The sequence below is a fragment of the Caenorhabditis elegans genome, chromosome III (assembly GCF_000002985.6).
Source record: "Caenorhabditis elegans chromosome III".
NCBI lineage: Eukaryota > Metazoa > Nematoda > Chromadorea > Rhabditida > Rhabditidae > Caenorhabditis > Caenorhabditis elegans.
The window spans coordinates 4513120-4537250 of NC_003281.10; the positions used below are offsets into that span (position 1 = coordinate 4513120).

Genomic DNA, 24131 nt, shown 5'->3' on the forward strand with positions numbered 1-24131 from the left:
GGAGGGCTGTTTTGTCAATGTTTTGAGCCCTGTCCTAGCTACAAACGGAGCAGTTTTGGTAAAATTCCCTATTTTGAGAGTTAACTCAATCTGCAACATTTGTTTGGTAGCCAATTTTTAAAACCATTTTTGAAACTTTAAAAAATATTTGTTGTAGCTTGTTCACAAATGCAAAACAAAAGTTCAATTGCCTATAATCCTCTGGAAACGGAATATATGCTAATCGCTTCAAAAATTTATCATGAAAAATTGTTTCAATTTTTTTATGCACGTTTTGTCGATACTTTGCTTTGGAATTAATAAAATCTAATAGATGAGCATGTCAAAAACAGCCTTGCAAATAATAACTCTTACAATCAGGAAAAATGTACATTCGCAATAGGTACGTTAATAGGCACATGGATGGGCAAGTCACCTCAAAAGCAGGTAGGCAGGCCGACATATCCGTGTGTAAGTTTAGGTTTTCCACATTCTTTTTGGCCTTACTGAATATATTAGCTCGAAAACTTTGGAAATGAGATAGCGACAGATGTAGGCACAAAGATTTATGCCTACCTTCCTTCAAATGGAATCTACTGTCATGGAAATTCTATTCATTAATTGATACAGTTTAGTTAAATGATAAATACCGAAATCTATACATGTGCAAACATAAAACATCAAAGTTCACAGAAAAATGAATAAGGAGATAGGCAGGTATAGGGTAGGCATTCACTTGCGCCTGCAGATCTGCCTGTATGTTATGGAAACCGTAGTTCAATGTTCACGGTTTTTTTCCCTGAAATTTTTCGCTCAAAAAGAGAATCTTTCAATTGTCCTCTTTTTGAATGTAATTGTTTCTAATAGAATATAAAATTCCCATAGTTACTTAGCAAATGAGTACACAAGCGTAATTTAGCTTTGTCGATTCTCTAACAGGGTGCGTCACATACTCTTTTTCCCGTATGTGTGCGCGGTCCCTTATACCAAAAGAGAGAGAGAGTGGTCACTCTGTTACATGTTGTCTATCTTTAGGAGGGTGCCCCACGAGCAAGAGCACACAGAGAAAAAGAGCACATGGCGGTCAGAGGGCTCTTTTGGAAGGCCACACACACAACCGCCGCCGTCTTCATCTCTTCACCCATTCATTCTTCTACAACAACGTCTTCTTCTTTCCTTCTTCTTCTTCTCACCACAACTTTTTCATCTTCTTCTTCTTCATTTCATTTTCTTTCTCCTGAAAGTTGGTGGAGCGTATATTGGTTGCTTCACTAATTCTAAGGTTTTGTGTACTTTTGCTCACTTTTGTTTATGCCTCCGTGTACGAAAAACACTGAAAAATGCAAGAAAGTTCTTGAAGGTCTTGAGATGAAACATTGAACAGGGGAGACATGGATTGCGTGCGATCACTTTGAAACTATACTTGAAACTGTTTTATTTGCTTCAGGAGAATTTTCCGACTAAAAATATTGTCAGCTCTGAAAAGTTTCAGATTAAATTTTGCTTTCTGTCTTATTCTTGCGAGTTTTGATACCAATTTTAAATTCGAAAATCTGGTCGAGTTTTCAGTTGTTCTAGTCCAGTTGGTCTTAGAAACTGTTATTTATAATTTTTCTATATTGGAATTTTAGAAAACTACAATTAAATTCAGAACTATTAAAATGTTGCTGACAATTTTTTAAGAAATTACCCTGCGTTGCCAATTAGTTTCTAAATATTTTAAGTGGTTTTTGTTTTTTTTAAGGAAACTTTGAAAACAAAAAACATGTTTTTTGTAGAATTTTAATTTTATAAAAATCTGAGGATTTTCATTTAGTTTCAGAAAAATCCTGAACGCCTAGGCAACTGTAATTTTTGAGATTTCAAATTCCATCTTCTCGTTTTTATTCGATCTACAAATATTTTAGATGCACCTGTCACATTAAGTGTTTCGATTTTTCATAATCCTGCTTGCCTACATAAAAGGCCACCTACACCTGCCTCACGCTGGGATGCATAAAATAGGCAGTAGGCAGGCATGTTCGCCTGCATGCTCATAGGAGAATAGTTTTTAAAGTTCAAAAGTTTTTTTGAACTTGAGTTTCGCTTGAGGGATTTGTGTTCCAATCCCAGATTGCTCATCCCCTTCTCTTTTAAATTCATTTTCCCATCTTCGATCATTAATTAGTCAAACGGTATGTGCCTCCAACGACCCGTCAATTTTCTTTTTGCATCCCGAAAACCGCTCCTCCTCCGTTCGTTCTCTCTCTCTTCCTATACCTCGTAAGGTCACCAATGACGTAATTACATTATTGCGGGTGTCTGCGTCTCTTGGTCTTTGTACACCTTTCACCACCTTCTCCACCAAACCATGGTGACCATTTGAATCTGTCAAACAAATCGATTGGTGTTCGCTTTTTTATTTTTTATTTTTTATTGTTTTTCTTTTTGTTCAAAGTTGAAACAGTTTAGAAATTATTGTCAACTTTTAAGTCTTGGGGTTTACTATTAAATAGGCAGATTGTTTCTAAATACCGAATTACTATAAAAGAAAAAAAGACAGTTGAAATTGGCAAATTTCTTTTTTTGGCTAGTCTCCTCATTTGAATTACCGCGTTTTTGTTTCCAAACCCCACCCATTTTTCCAGGCCGCACTCGATTACAATTCCGTTTTTCTTTGAATTTTCAAGTGGTGCAACAGTTTTAAATGTATGGAAATTTTTATTTTAGGTTTAAAGAACATACAATTACAACAAAAAACTCAAATTTTCGCGTAGAATTCAACGAACGATGATTAAAAAATTGTAACGTAATTAATTATTACTTTTTCTAGCATGTATAATTTGTTCTTCGCTTTGAAATTTGAATGAATACAAAACTTTTTGTCTGAATTGCAATTCGAATCGAATTGAAGAAAAGTTAAATGCGACACTTTAAAATGGGCGGATCCAAAACTGAATAGATCACACATTTACTGTGACAGAATATTAATATAAAAAGAGCTCTAGTATTGAGCCGCATCTATATATTTTTAGTCATTTTTTATTTCTCGGTTCTGTCTAGGCGTCACGTAGGCGCCTCGATAATGCCCATCGCCTCAACGTTCACCTTAATTGCATACATTTTCCAAGTCGGTCTCCGGGAGTTCGACAGCCCGCCTTTTACACTTTAGAAAAAATGTAATGTGTAAAGTAATTTAGTTTTTTTAAAGCTGACGCATTTAGTAAGTAAAACTATATCGTAATCATGTTTACCTCCATTTCTCAAACAACACATTAGTATTCTTCCAACAAAAAAAAAAACGCTTTCTACAATTCAATTCAGTTTATGTGAGCGGTGATGTTGATCCACACAAGCCAATCCTGATCACATCACCTAGTACAAACTGGTCGTTTTTCTCTCTTCAACACAAGCCCAATTCAATTCTACCTGCATCAAGCCTCTTTCTCTCTCTCCTGTCAACCACTTCAAAACCTTTTTGTTTGACACCTGCCGTGTTTATGCATCTGTATGTGATGGTTGTGGTGATGGGAGAGGTAGCCTTCATGTTTTTCTATAGAGCACCTTTTTGACCAATATGTTCGTATAGAGATGAGCAAATTGTTGTGGATATGCATACACATAGTTTTGAGAAGAACAATTCAATTTTGGAACATGACTTTATACAACTTTAGTGGACGGAGGGTGTTGATGGGAAATTGTACATTTCACAAATGGTCCAGAATGTTTTTTATCACAAGGTTTTGAATGCCTTGTACAATTTTCTATCAACATTTTTTAACCAGCCACCACGACCTGCTTTAGAAAATGTTTTCATCCAAAAAATGTTCCAGCTGTCGTTATAACGTTCATTTAAACATATTAGAGCAATTCTTCTTGTATCGCTTTCTGTCTCTCACCTGAAAAACGCCTTAGAAAATTGTCTTTAAGGGGCATGAGAGATGCCTTTTATTTCTTAAGTTTACTCTCTTTTACAAAATCTCACAATTTATTTGAGCCATTTTCCCATACATTACCATAAAACATCAAAAGAATTTCAAAAAGGTTAATCAAATCGCATGCTCGTTAATAATATAATTTCCCTTTGTCTCCCTCTTTCAATCCGTTTCCATTTTCTCTGTATGCATATCACCACCACCATTTCCCCGTATCCATTTCGACTCTCTGATTTGATTCACTTTGACATTTCGGAATATTATCTCATTGAACCTTAAGGATTTTGTTTTCGGATTTGAGATACTTGAATTTCTGGTTGCCAGAATCAGTTAGAGAAACCGTTGATTTATTTATTTATGTTCTAGACATATCGGGAGTTTGTATAGTTTTGACGGTGAGCACGCAACTGAAGAATATAGAAATTGGAATTTTTTCTGACATTCCATCGTTTAAGAATGCATTTCTGAAAAAAAAGGTATGACTAGGTCTGAAATTTCTTGGTATAATTTTGAGAAAACTAATTAGATATAATTATATTTTGTTTTCTGAATCTACTTTGAGGTATTTTTTATTTCCAAAAACATAGAAAATCAAATCTCTTGTAAAAATGTAAAATATAAAAGCTCAAAATTTTTGTCAAGATCCAGAGAATTCTGACGAAGTATTCCTTTTTCCTAATCCTTGTTGTGCAATGTTCATTCAAAAGCTTTCTATTTTTCTTTAAAGATTCCAAAAAAAATTGAAACTTATCCCCAAACCTCGCCCGAGAAAAAAAAAACGATCAAGTACATAAATAAATCTCAATGTGATATATCTCTTGTGAAGGTCTCAAGTGTCATCTCCAAATATTTCCGTTTTTTGTTACATTTATACAAAGTCAGTACCATTACTTCTCTAGTCAATGCCATGTCCTTTCTCTTGTTTTTTGACCATTTTTCGTTGGTGCGCACCCGCACACACGGATTCCCTTCTCAATCTCTTTTCTATCTCACCTTGGAATAGGAGGAAGAACCTATTATGAATGCATCGTTAACTATCTTTTGGTTGCTGCACTACTGAGAAATAGAAAAGAACGATGGAATGTGGTGATGGTGAATTGATGGAATTCAGTGTTGAATTGTGAGAGAGAAGTGTAATGTTATACTCTCTCTCTCAAACCACAAAGTTTCATTTTTTCCATTCCCATCCTGCACAAAAAATGCACAAACTTTTTCTTCTTTTTACTTCTCATACAGTCACTCTCCCATGTGTATTCCAATACCGAAAGAGGCTTGAGAGGAAGAGAGAGAGGGGTCAGTTTGCTTCTCTCCTTCTCTTTATATTTGCATTTGTGGGAGCAGCCGCTCTCTTTGCCGGTTTTTGAGTGAGGGAAGGGGAGAAGTATTCAGAAATCTGATCAATAAATATTATATTTATAAATGTATTAAATCAAGTTCCTCTTTCTTTTCGATCACAAAAATCAACTCGAACGGTTTTGCGGCGAATTTGACATTCTTGGCATACAAGGCGAGGTTTTGGAATGCTCTTTTAAAAATAATTACGGTAGGTTTTTGTGGAAAAAACGACTAAAATATTATAGAAACACCTTTAAAAAATTTATTTGAAACATTTTTATGTGCAGTCAAAAAGCGGGAAAACACAGTTTTCTCCTAATATGATTTTGGAAATCGACCGAAAAGTATTTAAAAAAAATTATATACATATATTTTAGTTTCGTAGGAAATATTTGTTTTTTTGTGATTTTTAAAAATTTCAAACTTACAGCAAATACTCACAAAAGTTCGCATATTTTGGAAAATTTGGTAACTTACTAAAACTTTGACAAAAATTTTGAAATATCTAAAAAATTTTGGAGTGTTTCATGTTGTATATTTCGGTCTAGATTGATCTTGCTATAAAAAATATGTGACTATGCTAGACTGTTTAAAAAGAAATTTAAAAAAATTTCAAGAAAACTGCGCTCGTATATTAAACAAAACTTGCCTAGGAAGCGTAGTTTTCCATTTGGTCTCATTGCTTTTCCATTCTTAAACATGGTTGCAAATATTAGTCCATATCAAATAGTCTATGAAATTTTTCCAGCAATGAGCAATATTAAACGTAATTTTCTGTTAAAAAATCAATTTGTAAAAGTTGGTGGCTACTACCGTAATGCGTCATCTGATAGTGACTAACCGCACATTTTAACCTTCTAGAACAATTCAAACATTGTTGTAACGTTTTGTTTAGTCACTGTAGATTTTTGAAAAGAGTTTTTGGAGAAATAATCTACCGTACATTTCAGAGACTGTCAGCAAATTACTGTAAATCCCTGAATCTGCCCGTGAAATCTGATAAAGTTATAAAACGGGCTAACATACATTTATACTGTGTGTTATTGATAAATGGATGAGTTTTCAAATATCAAATTTAAAAAAACTAATTGGATTCCCTTGCAACTGTATTCATTAGTTGAGTAGCTATAATTAACGGCACCCTTTACTCGGAAAAAACCTCCTGCGTAATATCTCTTCCGCCAAAACAGGAACACTTTACTTATAAATAAACCATGATTACGGTAATTACTGATTTTTCCATCTCATCGTCTCCTATTAAGGCATATGCTTTTTATTAGCCTTGTGTGCCATCTGTCCTCCATCATCTTCTTTTCCTCGCCCACCAAGTCCTTCCTTCTTCTTCTTCGCAACCCACGGCCATCATTATTTGTTCCAAAGTGTTCATTCTTTTTCTCCCATTCACTATACCCTTTTTTCTTACGTCCATTGATCCTAAACACCCTCTTTTCCTCGCGGCGCGGTGGTCCAAGCCAGATGTGGTTTTAAACTTTCTCGAAGTTAGTCACTTTGTAATAATTTTTTGAAATTTAGTACGAATTGCTCATTTCTCGAGAAATTCTGTTTAGCTACATATTTTTATTTAGGCCTGAAAAATATATTTCTGAAGTTGAATCTTGACTGAGCATTATTTACTAATATTGGAAGTAATTGCGTGATTTGTAACTGAATACTAATTTTATTTTCCACTGCCATGAGTATTCAGCCCTTATTTTTGGAGATTCTATGTGAAAAGTTTTTGTAGATCACTTGTAGATCACAACTTGTTTGAGATAAATTAAGAGAAATAAAAAAATGAGTGGGAAATAGATCTTGATCTACCAAATTTTTTACAAAAATTCTTAAAAAATAAACCCGCGCGGCAAACCCATTTTTTTTCTAAATGTGCATCCAAACTTTTAGAAGCGGAAAATAAAATACAAAATATTGAAATTTGTAACTTTTTTAAATTTCTTTGTTCTTCTTCAAACATTCTTCCTTGATCATTTTTTCTTGTAAAATTGTTTTTTTTTCAGTAAATTCAAAGCAACAAATTGCCAAATGCAAGTGAGAAGGATATCGATCGAATTATAAGCATTTTGCATTAATAATTAGCAAAATAACCAAAAATAATGAAGAAACATCGGGTTTTTCATTTATTTCTTCTCATATTTTGTAAAGCGATTAGTCTAGTCACCACATCTTCTTCTACGGAACAAATATTCGAATTCACCGCTCCCCTCTATAATTTATCCGTCGAAGAAAATTCAATCGGCTCAAAGTATGCACGTTCCGAGAATTCTACGAAAATCGGAGTTCCACTTCCGGAAAAGGATGCGAATTGCAAATTTCGAGTTGCTGAGATTGTGGTAAGTTGGGATTTTGCTTTAGAATATGAAATTTTTTAAAAATATCCTCGAAAACCACAATACAAAAATTTAAAAAATAGCAAAAGACAGAAAAATGTACTTTTGAAAATCAAGATTTTTCAATTATTGTCAATCTCCCTATTTGAAATTCCTCCAAACCGCAACCAATCAGCGATTTGCTCCACCCACTTTCGAACGTAGTTTGGAGGAAATTCAAATAGAGAGATTAGCAAAACTTGAAAACTGTAATTGATATTTTTTGTTTTGTGGTATTTCAACACATCGGAAAATTTCTTTAAATAAAAAAACATTTTCAGGGTGAGAAGTCATCACTTTTCAAAGCACATTCTCGACAAGTCGGCGATTTTGTGTTTCTTCGAATACGATACAAAGGCGATAATCCACTGAATCGAGAGCTCAAGGATTTTTACGATATTCTAGTCAAAGCTATGTGTAAACGAAGAGATCTTTCGAATCTAGAGACAACTGCAAGAATTCATCTACGAGTTATTGATCGAAATGATGCGAGTCCAGTATTTTTAGTTGGTGAACAAGGATATGAAGCTGAAATTGATGACGACGTAGGTTTTTCTTGTGAATATTTTTCAAAAAATAAATATTACATAGTTGTCTAAAGATGATAAATTCGCCATATCTTACGCGAAAAGGTCTCGCCACGCGGATCACAAATTACTGTAGCTCGTCCCGATTTATAGGCTGATTTTTCATAATATCCTTTAAATTAATTTTTAATATTAACAAAATAAATTGAATAGGTGCCGGAATATTATCAAAGGGTCGTTAATCGACACAAATTAAAGTAATTCGTTGTCAGCGTGGCGAGACCTTTTGCGGGATAGATATGACCAAAATGTTCATCCTTGACGTAAGCGTAATATTGAATCGAATTTTTTCAGCTCGAACCGTTCTCCACAGTCTTACGAGTCGAAGCATCTGATGCAGATATTGGAATCAATTCAGCAATATATTTCTCATTAGTAAACCGATCTCATGACTTCATTGTGGAGCCAGTGACTGGATGGGTTCGATCTCTACGACACGTGAAGCCAGGAAAATATTCATTGAAAGTAAAGTCAGAAGATCGAGCTTCTCGTTTGTATTATTTCGATGAAAATGAAGTACAACCATCGTGGACTGCTGATGTCTTGGTAAATATTTTAATTAATTATCTCAAGTCCATTATCATGAAATATGTAAATTTTTAGATAACCGTCCGTGAAACCAAGCCGAAACCACGTAGAATTCTTGTTGACCAACGAAAAATAAATCCAAACATTTTGAATAATCGTCAATTGGCTGCAATAATTACTTTGAAAGATTCACCGAATGATGCTATAGTTGGATTGAAAGGAAATGAAAAGGAGCACTGGTTTGAAGTTGAGCCGGAAGTAGTTGGAAATGATGGTACAAAGGAATTACGATGGATGCTTTATGCTGTAAGATTTTATCTATTTTCTCACATAATTTAGTTTTCGAAACTAAGTGTCATAAAAATGAAAGTGGAACAAAAAAGGATTTCTATGTAAATTTTTTTTTCAGAAAAATGGCTCTCAAGTACCTAAAAACACTAATGTTACTTTGACGATCGGAGAGGATTACATTCGTCGAAGTGGATTTTCAATCAGTAAAAAACCCGTTATTCCTACCAATGAGACAGTTACAATTCAAATTGAACGCCTCGCTGAACACTTAATTCGATTCTTGGATAATGAGAAGCTGACACTAAAAACTGACGAGATGGCTCCAATCGGAAGAATTTTGTATCGAATGAACGTAAATGTAGAGAATCCGGATGATGTTTCATTGATTCGATACTCACTTGAATACTCAAAATCGGATCTTCCAAATGCAACTCTCCCATTCGCGATTGGCTCAAAAAATGGAATTTTGAGAGTTTCTGCGAAAATAAATCGTTCCGAAAGAGTTTACAATTTCAAAGTGATTGCGAGTCTTCATGGAATCAACGAAAAACTTGCTGAGAAAGACGTTTCTATAGAGATTCTAGATTCAAACGATCATGCTCCAGTATTCTCTGCAAAGTGGATGAGACAAACTCCAATTGTCATTGGAAAGCCCGGAGACGTCCTCGTCAAAGTCGATGCAACCGATCAAGATGAGGGTGAAAATGGAAAAATTGTCTACAAATTTACGAGTGAACTTCCATTGGAAATTAATGCGAACACTGGAGAGATAACGCTTGTCGAAGTACCGAAAAAGGGAAATAGTTGGCCGGCGACTGTGTGGGCTATTGATTTAGGACTTCCTTTGTCGAGAATGTCCGCGCTGAATTTGATGTTCTATAAAAATGGAACAAAGGTACGGTGAAGATCAAAAAAAAAAAATGGAAAACTACAATTTTTAGGGGGTTTTCGCCCAATAAAACATGTTAAAAATTATTTTAAAAAATATCATAATCTTGGAAGTTTCGATTGGAAAGATCATTTCATAACGTTAATATGTGGTGAAATTATTTATATTAGAACATTCTAGAGGGTTTAAACCTACACTCAAAATTACTCAAAAAGCCAAAATGTTTCTGAAATTTCCGTAATTTACCCAAACTTTGACTGAAATTTTTAACATTTTCTCGTTAAAAATTAATAATTTTCAGATTCCTGCAAAACCAAAGCCCATAATTATACAAGAAAGTGAAAACAAGCATTCCCCGGTGTTCTCCTCCTTCCCAGAAATAGTCGAGGTCACGGAAGATGCTCCAATTGGAACGGTATGTTTTCAAATTCCCCACTTCACAAATCAACATGCAATTTAAATCATCCTTCTAAATCTGATAACAATCGAAATCGTGATAATTGTCACCTCATTGACATGTATTTGAAACTCTTCTCTCATCTCCCACAGGACCACCATGCGCACACTCTTGGGTGGTCCTGTTGGTGTCAAACAGATGACAGATGGCCTATGATTTGTCTCGCAGCTGCACTTACAAAACGGAAAGAGTTTTGACTGATTTGTGATGTGCGAAAATGGGGAAACATTATAAAAGGATATAGAGATTTATAATTTTATTATGGGGATCATAAATGTGGGAATTTAAAAGTCGCAAGTTTGAAAGTCGAGAATATTAAATTTAATGCAAAATTTTTAATTTCAGGTTGTTGCAAAACTTCAAGCAAACGATGAAGATACTGGATACAATGGATTCATTCGTTACGTCATTCATGATATTGCTGGAAGTTCCCATGAAGTTCTTACAGTGGATGAACAGAGTGGAGAGATTACTGTAGCTTCGGATCTCTCTAAGTTAATGAAAGAGAAACTGGAGGTTTTAGATGTTCAGGTACATTACATAAAGCATGTCACATCAAATATTTCAAATTTTCAGTTGAAAGTCAGTGCAATCGATGCAGGAACTCCAGTGAAATCGTCGGTGAAAACCATGAAGCTTCGTATCAAGGATGTCAATAATCATTCTCCACAATTTGACGAGGTTTGTTGTCAGATGGCCACCCTGTGATGATCCTTTAATTAATTGACACCGAACACAACAAGGGGCTTACTTAGTTTGTGTCCATAGAAAGAGAGAGCGTAAATGGATCAATTCCAATAAGAAAAGGGGGATTAGTCAATAAGATTAGCAGTCTAAGCATGTAATATAGGAGTTGTACTGTTTGGGATCAACTTTCTGTCAAACTTTGGCAACTTTCTCTCTATTTTTGAGAAGTGTCTTCCAGAGGCGACATCCTACCAATATTATGACATCTGCATTTGTCGAGAATATGTTTTGATTTTTGTTTAACACCTCTTTCCCAAAATTTGGAAATTACTTGAAGTTGTGTCTCTGATTTCAATTTCCAAATGTTGATTCAAATTTCTGCAACATGTAGACATGTAATAGAAGATAAGTTCCATTTCCAAATATGAAACTTGTTCGGGAGCTCTCGCGCGCGCTTCATATATGAAATTTGATTCCTGTACATTGGGGATATATGCTTTCTTCTCATTTTCCGGTCGGGGCTTTCCACCAATGTTTTGACATGAATACAATGTTCTTGTTTCTCATTCACTAATGGATACATGCTCTCTCTCTCTCTCTCTCTCTCTCTCTCTCTCTCTCTCTCTCTCTCTCTCTCTCTCTCTCTCGGTTCCCGCCGCCTTGAGCCTCTTAGAGAATGTTTCTGGTTGGGAGGAGGGTCCTGTGGTCATCATCTCCCATCATCATCATAAGTGGGGGAGAGAAATTGGAAGGATACTAATGTAGAACAGGAAAAAAGGGACCATACACACGCACTTATCCTCCATTTCCTGACAGACGTCTGTATGCAAGACGATGTCCAAAAAAAGGGGAATGACCAAAAAATTGGAAGCTTCCCCATTCATATGAAACTATGCATTGTTTCCGTCTTCACCGAATTCCAATTAGTTGCACACTAGGGAGTTCTTGAATTGGGAAGAAGAAGGAAAAATAAAGGAGGAATGAGAAATGAAGTTCATCGGTTTTCCGTTGGTGTTGTTGTTGTTGTATAGTGTAGAGAGGGTGCTTGAAGATTTCATGCAAAAAAAAACTTTTTGGGGACTTAGAATAAAGTTGGAAGATCTCCTTAGTTACATTTTTCTAAACATTCCCTTTTTCAGGTGTCCTACTATCTGCGAATCAGTGAGAACGAGAAGCCCGGGAAGGACATTTTCAAAGTAACTGCCAACGATTTCGATGGAGGAAACAACGGAAAAATCAAATTCTCACTGGGAAACAATCAAGAAAAGTCCTCCGTGATTTCAATTGACGCAAAGACCGGAATCGTCAAACTTTTGAAATCTCTCGATCGAGAAGATCAAGATGTCCACACTTTTGCAATAATTGCATCTGATGAAGGATTCCCAATGAGAGTTAGCGTTACGAATCTGACGATTTCAGTTGAAGATGTTAATGATAATCCACCGAAATGTGTTGTACAACATTCAAGGGCTCGCATTCCAGAAGACTTGCCACATGGGGCTTTTGTATCGTGCATGGCAGCTTTTGATGAGGATATTGGACAAAATTCCAAGTTGAAGTTTTTGCTGAACTCTGAGAAAGTTCCATTCCGAATTGATCATCATTCGGGATGCATTTTCATTCACGCTCCCGAATATCCACTCGATTATCACAAAACACCATTTTTCAACTTATCTATTGAAGTTGCTGATCATGGAGATCCGATCCTTTCAACTTCTTGTCATTTACACGTGGAACTAGTTGATATTGCACACAATCATCTGGCAATTGAGTTTGATGACGTGGCAAAAGAAGCAAGTGTCTACGAGAACTCGGAAATTGGAACAGAAGTTATCATGATTGAGGCAAAAGAAACTGGAGATGAACAGAAGGTGAAAGCTGAGAATTTGGAATATAGGATTATCGGAGGAGATGGATGGCCGCATTTTTCTATTGACCAAAAAGGTGAGATAACAAATTTAAACTGTTACATTACAAATCTTTATTTCAGGTACCGTACGTACAACTCACTTGTTGGATCGTGAAACCAAGTCGGCTTATTGGATTACTGTAGAGGCAAGAGACTCGAAAACTGATTTATACAAAGATCCTCGACGACGAGATGTTCTCCACGTTTTCATCCGAATTTTGGATAGAAACGATCATCGTCCAGTGGCAAAGAAGCCGATGTATATAGCAAGTGTTGCTGAGAATTCACCTGCAAACGTTGTAATTGTGAAAGTTGAAGCCACTGATGCAGATGACGTTGATAATGATGCGGCTGCTCCGTTGATGTTCAAAATTGAACGAGGAGATCCTCAGTCGTTCTTCCGAATTGATTTGACATCTGGATACATTACAACATCTGGAATAAGACGCCTTGATAGGGAGAAACAGTCGGAACATGAGCTATGGGTTTCAATTTGTGATGGTGGAGAACCTCAATTGTGTTCAAATGTAATAGTTATTGTGAATGTTTTGGATGAAAATGACAATTCGCCAACATTTACTCAAGCTATTCATCACTACAGTGTCAGATCGAAATTTGCCGGAAAACTCTGCAGGTTGGTTTTGAAAAATATTCTTATCAAATTTATGGATTTATGTTTTCAGAATTTTCGCCGTTGATGCTGATGAGGGTGAAAACGCCCGTTTAACTTACAACATCACAGAAGGAGATGCACGATTTTCAATTGATAACAATGGAAATATCATTGCATCAGAAGCAATTCATGGAGATGAGAGTTATGCGTTGACTGTTCAAGCGACTGATCATGGGACACCTGGACAACAGTTTGCTGCTACACGAGTTGTTCTTACTGCAAATAGTGCTGGTCAGAAACCACGAAAATCTAAAAACTCGCCACCTGAAATTTCCGGAAAAAAGTCGGATTATGTGATTCCAATTTCTGATGCTGATCAAGTTGGACTCACTGTTGGAAAACTCGAAGCTTCGGATGCGGATGGTGATGAACTGTGGTGGAGTATATCTTCTGGAGATCCAGATTCTGTATTTGATGTTCGACAAGACACTGGACAACTTTTATTGGCGAAGAAAGTGGAATTGTTGAAACGTGGAGAACTTCGTTTGAATATCAGTGTGACTGATGGACAAGCATGGGATCATTCTACTGTCATTATTCAAGTATCAAGACAGATTTCTCAACGACCAAAGTTCTCGGCGTCTCATTACCAAACTGATGTATCTGAACGAGTTGCAGTTGGAACACAGATTTATACATTGAAAGCATCTGGAGAATCACTTGGAACAAAGCCTCTTGTATTCAATTTGTTCAGTGTTGATGATGTTGCAATGGAGGACAAGATTCGTGTTGAACCGAGTAGTGGAAATGTGATTGTTATGGAACCGTTGGACTATGAAGCAGCACGGCGGATTCGAGCAGTTGTGCAAGTTCAGCAGGCGAACATGAAGAGTTTTGCAACTTTTTCGGTGAATATCAACGATGAGAATGACAATTCACCATACTTCGTTGGTCATACCGCTTTTGCATTTGTTGATGAGAGGTGAGCTTATTCTAAAATAATCCATATAAGTTTTAACATGTTTGATACTTACAGTGATACCGTGGATGATGTTCTAGCAACAGTAACAGCTTTCGATAAGGATCGTGGAGAGAATGGAATTGTAACATATTCAATAGTCAGTGGAAATGAGGAATCTCTTTTCAAAATTGATGCGAAAAGTGGTGAAGTTCGACTTGCAAAACCACTTGATCCAGAACTTCAACACGTTGAGTCAATTCTACGGATCAGAGCAATAGATTCAGCTGCAAATTCTTTGAAAGATGAAATGAGTTTGCACATTCGAAATTCCAACGAAGCGCCAGAAACTGCGAAGTTTGATAGGAAAGTGTATCAAACAACACTATATGATTCTACGAGACCCGGCACCCCAGTCCTTGTTCTGAATGCACTTCATCACGGAACCGTCAGCTATAAGCTCGAACCAAATTGCACATTTTTCGAAGTTCATACACTTTCCGGAGCTGTCCATCTCGCAACGTGGCTTACAAAATTGAAGCATCGGAAAAGTGTCGAATGTACAGCGATTGTTGAAAGTACCGAAGGGCAGCAAGACATTGCAAAAGTTATTGCAAAAATAATCCGAACCAACCAGCATTCTCCGATTTTCCGAAGACAAGTATATCGAGGAACTATCAGAGAAAATATGCCGACTGGAAGTTCAGTTCTCTCAAAGAGTCTTTTACCATTAGTTGTTTCTGCTATTGATGAAGATCCAGGATCAAATGGACTTGTTGGATATCGAATGTTATCTCCAAAAGATGAGCAAATGTTCAGTGTGGATCAGTACTCGGGAGCCATTCGTACTCAAATGTCATTTGATTTTGAAAAGATGAAGGAATATTCATTCTATGTACAAGCTTTGTATGTTTTATCATTAAAAATCATGCCGAATAATACTTTCTAATTTATACATTTTCAGCGACATGGGACAACCACCTCGACGATCACTGATGCCTTCACTTATAGTTGTGACCGTAATTGATGAGAACGACGAGCCACCACGTTTTCCTTCAAATTCACTCGATATCTCGATGATCCTGCCAACTGCAAATGGAGTTTCTGTTGGAGGACAAACAGCTCAAGATATGGATTCAGTTGGTTCACTTCGTTATTTCATCAAGGATCAGTCAGTACCGTTCTCTGTGGATAGCAAAACTGGAGACGTTCTTGTGAAAGATTCGAATGGTATATCTGATATGACGAAACTATTTGATTTGGAAGTGTTTGTTACGGATGGAAAACAATCTGCATCTTATGTTATGAAGATTTCAACCATCAGTACTGAAAATTCAAAATTCAAGTTCACACGGAATGAGTACCATACCTCACTAATCGAGAACACCACTTTGCCTCCTGGATCCATTATTCTGTCAGTTGCAACAATTGGAGACAAACTTGATCATTTCTCGATTGTCAATCCCCATGAAGCATTCTTCATTCATCCTGGAACTGGTGTCATCTCAAGTTCAGGAATAGCTCTTGATCGTGAGAAATCAGCAATTATCCGCCTAGTTGTCCAAGCTAAAAGTCATGAGAAGAATCCAGTCATGGCACGTGCTTTGGTGGTAGTAGGCATTGAAAATATCAATGATGAAACACCAATATTTATGGGAACTCCATATGATATAACAATTGGACATTCTGATATTGGAACTGTTGTTCTTGAACCAAAAGTTATTGATAATGATGAAGGAGACGTTGTCACAATATCATCAGAAAATATGCCTGAATATTTCAAGATTGTTGGTGGAAAAGTTGTTCTTGGAAAGAAGTTACCATCAATTGAAGAAGAGGATCTGGAATTCAACTTTAAGCTTATCGCCAAAGATAATGGATCAGTTCATCGCGTAGAAGAACCTGTGAAAATCCGTGTTGTTGACAAGGCACGCCCCGTCTTCTCACAAAATGTCTACACAGCTGTCATTTCGAAAGAATCCACCAAAAAGAGTACTGTACTTGTCAAGGTTATGGCGAAAAGTTCACTTCAATCAAAGTCAAAAGGTCTAATTGGATATCGAATTCTGGATAAGAAGAGCCCATTCTCTGTTGATTTTTTGACCGGAGAAGTTCGATTGAACAATTTGAAAATGTTAGCTGAAACAAATTATACATTTGAAGTTGAAGCTCGTGAAGTTACTCGTCCAAAAATGATTGCAAAAGCTCAAGTGGAAATTATTGTGAAGTCTGGAATCACCACTCATGCACCAGTATTTGAGAAGTTGAAATACACTGCATCAACACCAGAATCTACTTCAATCGGTCAACGTCTTCTAACCATCAAAGCAACAACTTCAGATGAAAACGATACAATTGAATATTCATTATCTGGAAGTAAAGATATTGAAATTCATCCCGAAACTGGAGATGTTACGATAACTGGACAATTAGATTATGAGAAAACTCAAAAATATGATCTCAAACTTGTAGCCACTTCATCTGGCAAACAAGTTTCTTCGGAGGCTGAATTTATTGTGCTAATTGAAGATGTCAACGATGAAATGCCTGAATTTATAAGATCAGACGTCAGTGCAAAGATATCAGATTCTGCGATCACTGGACAATTTATCACTATAATGTCTGCAACCGATATGGACACCACCAACTCATTGGATGAGGAGAGTCAGAAGCTTCTTTATAAAATTGTAGATGGAGATGAAACTCTTTTCAATATTTCACCAGCAACCGGAGAACTTTCGTTGGCACGACCTGTGGAGCAAGATGATTTAGTAAATGAGGACACGAAGAAAGTTCTGAACGTTTCTGTTACTGATGGAATGTTCACTGCTTATGCAAAAACTTGTCGTTGAGATCTTGAGGAAGCGGTTCGATGCAGCCTCCTCCAAGATTCGAGCAAAGTCATTATGTGGCCAATGCATTAGAAAATACGTAAGTTAATAACTATCTTTCTGATAAGACATTTAACTTAATAATTATGATATTGTTTCAGAATCGTCAACAAATCGGCGTTGTTAACTGTTGCCGTGAAAGGAGGTGTTCCACCACTTCAGTTCTCCCTTGCACCTACTACATCTTCAAATTCTTCAACTAGCAAAGAGGCATGGCCAGTTGCTATTGATCGGAAAACTGGAAGAATCCACGTGTCAAGAGTTCTCAATTATCATCGCGATAAAAGATATCAGATTCCGCTTGTAGTCGAGGACGCAACTGGAAGGCGTGCATTTTCTACGCTAACATTGTCTGTAATTGATATAAATGACAAACCTCCATTCTTCGTGCTTCCATTCTACAGTACATCTATCTCAGAATCTGCGAAAGAGGGCGATACGGTTATGATGGTATCGGCTACGGATGATGATGAAAATGATACGGTAGGAAAAATATAAATTACGAATAATCTAAATTTAAATAATTTCAGATTGAATATTCCCTTCTCGATGGCAGCGAATCTCAATTCTTCTCTGTTCATCCTCGTCAGGGAACTATCACAGTTGCCAAGAAGCTTGAACATAAAGCAGGCGTCACTTTATCACTAACAATTAAAGCCACGGATTCAGCCAATCCACCACATCATGCAACAACTACTGTTGAGGTCAACATTGCAAGTGAAAGTGTAAAAGTTCCAAGATTCTCGAATAGTCATTATTTGTTCTCTGTTATGGAAGATGCTGACGTTGGAAATGTGATTGGAAGAGTTCAACAGATGGAAACTGAAATCGATGAAATTCGGTTCACAATTGTGCCAGGATCAGAAGAATCGGATTCTTTTCTTCCTTTCAGTGTTGAAAGATCAACTGGTAAAATTATTGTGAAGAGTAGTTTGGATCGAGAACGGAAAAATCAATGGAAAATGACAATTCGAGCAGATGCAGCTGGTGGAGTACATGCGATAACTACGGTTACTGTAGATATAGGAGATGTTAATGATAATGCCCCCGCATTCCATGGAGATTACGAAAGATTTACTATTTCTGAAGATGCAGCTGTTGGAACTAGTGTCACTATATTCTCAGCAATGGATCGAGATGATTCACCTAGTGGAAGAATTCGATTCTCGTTAGTTGAAGAAAATCCATATTTCGACTTGAATGAGAACAGTGGATGGCTTACTGTAGCATCGCAACTTGATCGAGAAAAGATTGATCATTATAAATTAATCGCTCGAGCAACGGATGAAGGTGGATTCAATACAGATCTTCCGTTCACTATTGTCGTCAGTGATGTTAATGATTCACCACCACAATTTGAGAAAGAAGAGTTCAACATTGATCTACACCTTCCATCAACTTCTCCAATTCTTCATTTCTCAATCAAAGACGATGACTTATCACCAAACAACGTTTCACAGTTTTTCATTCCGAAGGGAAATGAAGAAGGTGTTTTCTGGATAGATTCAAACAATGATTTATTGCTGAAACGACCGGAAATTGTGGAAAACAAGATGCAATATCAACTGAAAGTCACTGCTTTTGATGGAGTCTTCGAAACTAGTACAAAAGTCAAAATCAATTTGAAATCTTCCAAAGATTCTGATATCAGATGCCCAGAAGCCAATAAAACTGTAATTCTAGCAGAAAACTCGAAGAAGGGAACTGTAGTGCTCGGCGAATCAAGTCTGCTTGGTCCAAATGTAACATTCAAACTATCAGATAATGATGGAAATGTTTTTGTTGTGAACTTCCGAAATGGAATAGTAAAAGTGAAAGAATCCGATCAAATCGACTACGAGAAGAATCAACAATTGGAATTCCATCGACTCACAATTCAAGACAATTCGGAAGTTTGCAAAGAATTGATTACTGTAGTGATTGAAAATCTCAACGACAATCGACCGAAAATCATTGAGAAACTACTGAAAGTATCTATTGACGAAAACCTGCCAACAAGTGAAGATGCTCGACAATATATAACCAGAATTGTAGCAGAAGATGCTGATTTTGATGAAATTAAATTCCGAATGGTAGACGATTTCGGTGGTTTATTCCAAATCGACGATATCAATGGAGTTGTCACAGTAGTTAAGCCTCTCGATTCGGAAATTTTGGGATTCTTCAATTTGACTGTTGTTGCCAGTGATGGAGAATTTGAAGACAAAGGTAAGATTTTTGAAAAGTTTTATTGTAATACTTGGAAATGGGAAAAAAATTTAACAAACATTGAATTTTCAGCCACCATTCTGGTTACTGTAATCGATCAAAACGACAATGCACCAACATTTGAAAAGTCTACATACTCGATGAAAGTTATGGAGTCTGAATCAATTGGATACGAATTGGCTCATTTCCGAGCATCTGGAGGAGATCAAAACGAGACGATCGAATACTATCTGAAACCGTCTGATGTTACTAGTTTTGTCAATTTGAATGCTCAAACCGGAATATTGACTTTGGCGAAACCATTAGATTTTGAAACTCTGTCTGCTCTGAAACTGACCGTTGTCGCAAAGGATTCTGGTGTTCCTCCTTTGGAAACTGAAGCTCAAGTTGAAATTTCTGTGATGGATGAGAATGATAATGCGCCGAAATTCGAAAAGGAAAAGTACGTTGGAAAAGTCAAGGAAAACTCGAAATCTGGTGAAAAGGTGTTAACAGTAAAGGCATTGGATGTTGATAGTGAGCATTTTGGAGCAGTTTCATATGAACTAGAAATTGTTTCTGAAACAACAACTGATACTCCTGTGCTTCCATTTGCAATTAACTCTAACGGAGATGTGCTGATTAGCCAATCAATCGACTATGAGAAGATTAAAAAATACAATCTCAAAGTCATTGCAAAAGACGGTGGAAGACCTCCTCTTCGATCAGAAGCTCTTCTGGAAATCCATGTGGAAGATGAGAACGATCATGCTCCAACATTCGATGACTGCAATATGACTGCACTTGTTCAAGAAGGAGAAGCCATTGGCCATCGACTTTTGAAATTCTCGGTTTCAGATCTTGATGGACCTAAAAATGGAGCACCGTTTACCGTAGAGATTCAAGGAGATGGAGCTAAATCTTTCAAAGTTAATGAAAAGTTGGAATTGCTCACGGCAAAGAAGCTGGAATATCGCAAAAAAGATAAGTATTTGCTCACTGTAATTGCAAAGGATGTGAAGGGAAAGACAACAGATTGCCCGTTGACTATCTTTATCAGACAAACAAGTCGCCATGCTCCAACGATGAAGCCAATGAAAATTCAAATCAACACTCTACAGAATGAGTTGCCAGAAGGAATAATTGGACGATTGAAAGCATCAGATGAGGATGAAGAAGATCAGAATGGGTTGTTAAGATTTGGTCTCGTCGAAGGATCGATTCAAAGCCCACGTGCACAAGTTCAAGAATCTCGGTCAACACATTTGTTCCGTGTCGATCCGAATACCGGTGACATTTGGTCAGATCATTCGATTACTCAAGGACTTCATACATTCAATGTCACTGTCACTGATAGCAAGTTTAACACAGTGAGCTATGTAGAAGTACACGTCACCTCCATTGACAATGACGTCATCGATCACGCAGTTTCAATCAGAATACGATCAATGAGTGTCGATGAATTCATGAGAAAGCATGTGAAAGAGTTTCGACGGATTATCTCACATCACTTGAATCTTAATGATGATAGTAGTATTCAATTGATTAGTGTTCAAGCTGTTCCATCAACAGAATCAGAACGAAGAAGTAGAAGAAATTCTATGGAAGACGTGGAGATCCTTATGACAGCTCAAAGAGGACTTGGTCGTGGATATTTGAAACCAGATCATATATATTCAAGATTGAAAAATGATTTCCAAAACATGAATGATCAAAGTCAAAGAATGCGTTATCAATTGATTACTGAAATGTGCACAACCGGTGTTTGTCTTCGAGGAGAATGTCGTGAAGTTATTGAATTGATTGAAGATAGCTGGACGAAAGTGTCAACTGACGATTTTTCATTTGTTTCTCCATTCCATTCTCGTTCTGCACAATGTCTATGTCCTGATGGATTTGGTGGAAAACGATGTGAAGTTGAAACAAATCAATGCGCCAAATCACCATGTGAACAATGGCAATTGTGTATTCCTTCTGTACATAACTCAACATATGAATGTGTATGTCCATTAGGAATGGAAGGAGACAAGTGTTCTGTACCATCTTGTCAAAACGACGGAAAATGCTTGGAAGAAGCTGAACTTTCTGTTGGCGGTGATGGTTACTTTGAGATCTCACTTTCGAATGAAATCGAAACTCGGATGGAATTGGAAATTGAGCTAAAAACGACAACTCACAATGGTATTATTATGTGGAGCCGCGGAAAACGTGACTTCCACATGCTGCGGCTTGTCAATGGAACTCCAGAATATCATTGGAACGCTGGTACCGGAACAGGAATTGTCACATCGAAAACATCGGTTGTTGATGGACAGTGGCATCGTATTGCGATATCGAGAAGGCAGCGAAGAACTCGAATGACTGTTGATGATGAGGATTTGCAAGAGGCTTTTAGGTATTTCATCGATTTTTTCTAAGTTGTTTTAATGTTTTTATTTTCAGCCCGATTGGATCAACAGTTATTAATCTACATCGATACTCTCAAAAACTGGTACTTGGTGCAAAAGTTGATGATGGAGAGCTCACTGATGGAGTTTCGGCGTGTTTCCGCACAATTTCAGTTGATGGAATGAAGGTTCTCAAAACAAGACAAGGAATGAAGCTATTTGGAGCACAACCAGGATGTTCTGCACTGACGTCTTCCCCGTGTAATGATCTTCCATGCCAACACGCGGGAACTTGCATTTCTCAAGGAAAATCACATTTCAAGTAAATTTACTTATAGTTGTATTCATCAAATAATGGTTTTTCTTTCAGATGTGAATGTCCTTCGAGATATTCTGGAAATGTCTGCGAAATCGATCTTGAACCATGTGCATCATCCCCATGTCCAACTGGAATCCAGTGTATTCCATTTTATAACGATTATCTCTGCAAATGTCCGAATGGATTCACTGGAAAACACTGTGAAGCACGTGGATTCGAAGATCACGAAACATCGTCATGCTCCAAAAACGTGTGCGGAACCTCCGGACAGTGCATCTCAATTCCTCGACACAGTTTGGAAAGTTCGGATTTCATATGTAATTGTACCGGTGGAATACTTCAATCGACACCATGCGCTGAGAAGTCTGATATTTTATCGACGGTTCTTGAATTCCTACTCAAAGCTGAAATTGTAATTGTCATTTTGGGTGTTCTACTATTGTTACTCGTCTTTTGTTTAACATTCATCACATGGAAATGTTGTAAGAAGAACAGAGATCCAAAATATGGAGCTCACTGTGATGTTCCTCACATGAGAAACACACGAGTTCTGGTGCCAGTCGTACCTCCACCACTTCCGCCACGTGGATTCAGGAACGATTCATCTAACTTCATATCAACATCGTCTGTAACCACATCTCATCGTCCAATGGTTCAAGTTAAACCATATTCTTCTGATATCCGTGACTCAAGATCTCCATCTGCGTGCGGAAGTTCAAAGGGAACTCGAAGAGATCCATTGCCATCGGACAAATTCCGGAGAGTAGACGAAACTGCAAATAGAATTCGTCATTCCGATAGGAAAGATCCACGTGGAGATGTACTCTCATCTTTGAGAGATTCATCAGATGAATGGATGGGAATTGATGATCGAATTGATTCTTCATTGAAGTATGTTTATTCTTTGAAGTATTTTAATTAGTAATTTCTATTTTCAGATACTCCCGTGCTGCAGCTGGTACCGTTATTGTTGGTGACACCGAGCTGATGCCAGTGATCAATGATAACGACTATATGACGATGAAACCACGAAAGGACAAGAACTTCGAACGAGAGAAACCTCCAGCTATTCCTGCTCATGCGACTCCGCTCGAATCTGTACTCAAATTGGGTAGCTCTTCAAGTGGAGAAGAGGCTCCACGAAATGCATTATACGACGATCCGATCTCATTAGATTCACAGACTTTTGATGATATAGACGAAGAAGTCAACATTCACATCTCTTAATAACCTTCAGTATTTCTTTAATTCACAATTTCTCAAAATCAAGGTGCTTTTTTCCCTTTCTCTTCCCATAATTCTTTCATTCATTTTCTCCCCCGTGTTATTACCGATATGTATTAAGTTTCTCCAAAAACCTCACAAAACCTTTGCAACAACCAAAACCTCAATTTGTTCACTTTATTGCTGGAAAATCCACCCGATTTTATGGGTCAACTTGTTACGTGTATCTACAACCCTTCACGACTCAAACATTTGTTCACATAGCTTTGTATTTCAAACATTTTTTCTATTCGTGTCTTTTTCTGCTGTTCATAATAAATTATTCAATAATAATTCACTGTGTTAAAGTTTTTTAGCAGAACTTAGTAAATTGGTATAAAAATCTGGATTTTTAGTTTTGAAGAAAATATCAATAATTTCACACAAGTTTTCATATTTTTCTAAACAAAACATGGAAATTCGAAACTTAATTTTCACAGCGAACTGAAATATTATTAGCACAGTTTAACTTAAAAGGTACAGTAACCACACGAGTCTCAAGCCTGGCTTCGCCCGCAACCCATCTCTCCTCATTTAGCCAGCCTACCTCTGT

At 36.9% G+C, this 24131-nt stretch overlaps 1 protein-coding gene and 4 non-coding genes across 5 annotated transcripts; 3 read left to right on the forward strand and 2 right to left on the reverse strand.

The window, feature by feature from the left end:
• Positions 1–1033: 1033 nt before the first annotated feature.
• F25F2.6 lies at positions 1034–1201 on the reverse strand. The gene has a single exon (NR_052255.1). It is a non-coding gene; the product is annotated as an Unclassified non-coding RNA F25F2.6 (non-coding RNA).
• Positions 1202–5123: 3922 nt separating this feature from the next.
• On the forward strand, positions 5124–5316 carry F25F2.4. Its single transcript, NR_052256.1, has one exon. It is a non-coding gene; the product is annotated as an Unclassified non-coding RNA F25F2.4 (non-coding RNA).
• Positions 5317–7237: 1921 nt separating this feature from the next.
• On the forward strand, positions 7238–23875 carry cdh-4 (Cadherin-4). Its single transcript, NM_001330837.3, is given in 21 exon segments — positions 7238–7576; positions 7894–8157; positions 8494–8745; positions 8803–9033; positions 9137–9913; positions 10209–10322; positions 10710–10895; positions 10941–11045; positions 12191–12995; positions 13042–13594; positions 13644–14555; positions 14610–15437; positions 15496–17371; positions 17373–17392; positions 17394–17462; positions 17524–17905; positions 17953–19630; positions 19703–22004; positions 22052–22318; positions 22367–23206; positions 23254–23875. Coding segments are annotated over 21 exon segments (12987 nt in total). The 5' UTR covers positions 7238–7339; the 3' UTR covers positions 23543–23875.
• F25F2.3 lies at positions 11745–11946 on the forward strand. The gene has a single exon (NR_052257.1). It is a non-coding gene; the product is annotated as an Unclassified non-coding RNA F25F2.3 (non-coding RNA).
• On the reverse strand, positions 12030–12251 carry F25F2.5. The gene has a single exon (NR_052258.1). It is a non-coding gene; the product is annotated as an Unclassified non-coding RNA F25F2.5 (non-coding RNA).
• Positions 23876–24131: the final 256 nt, after the last annotated feature.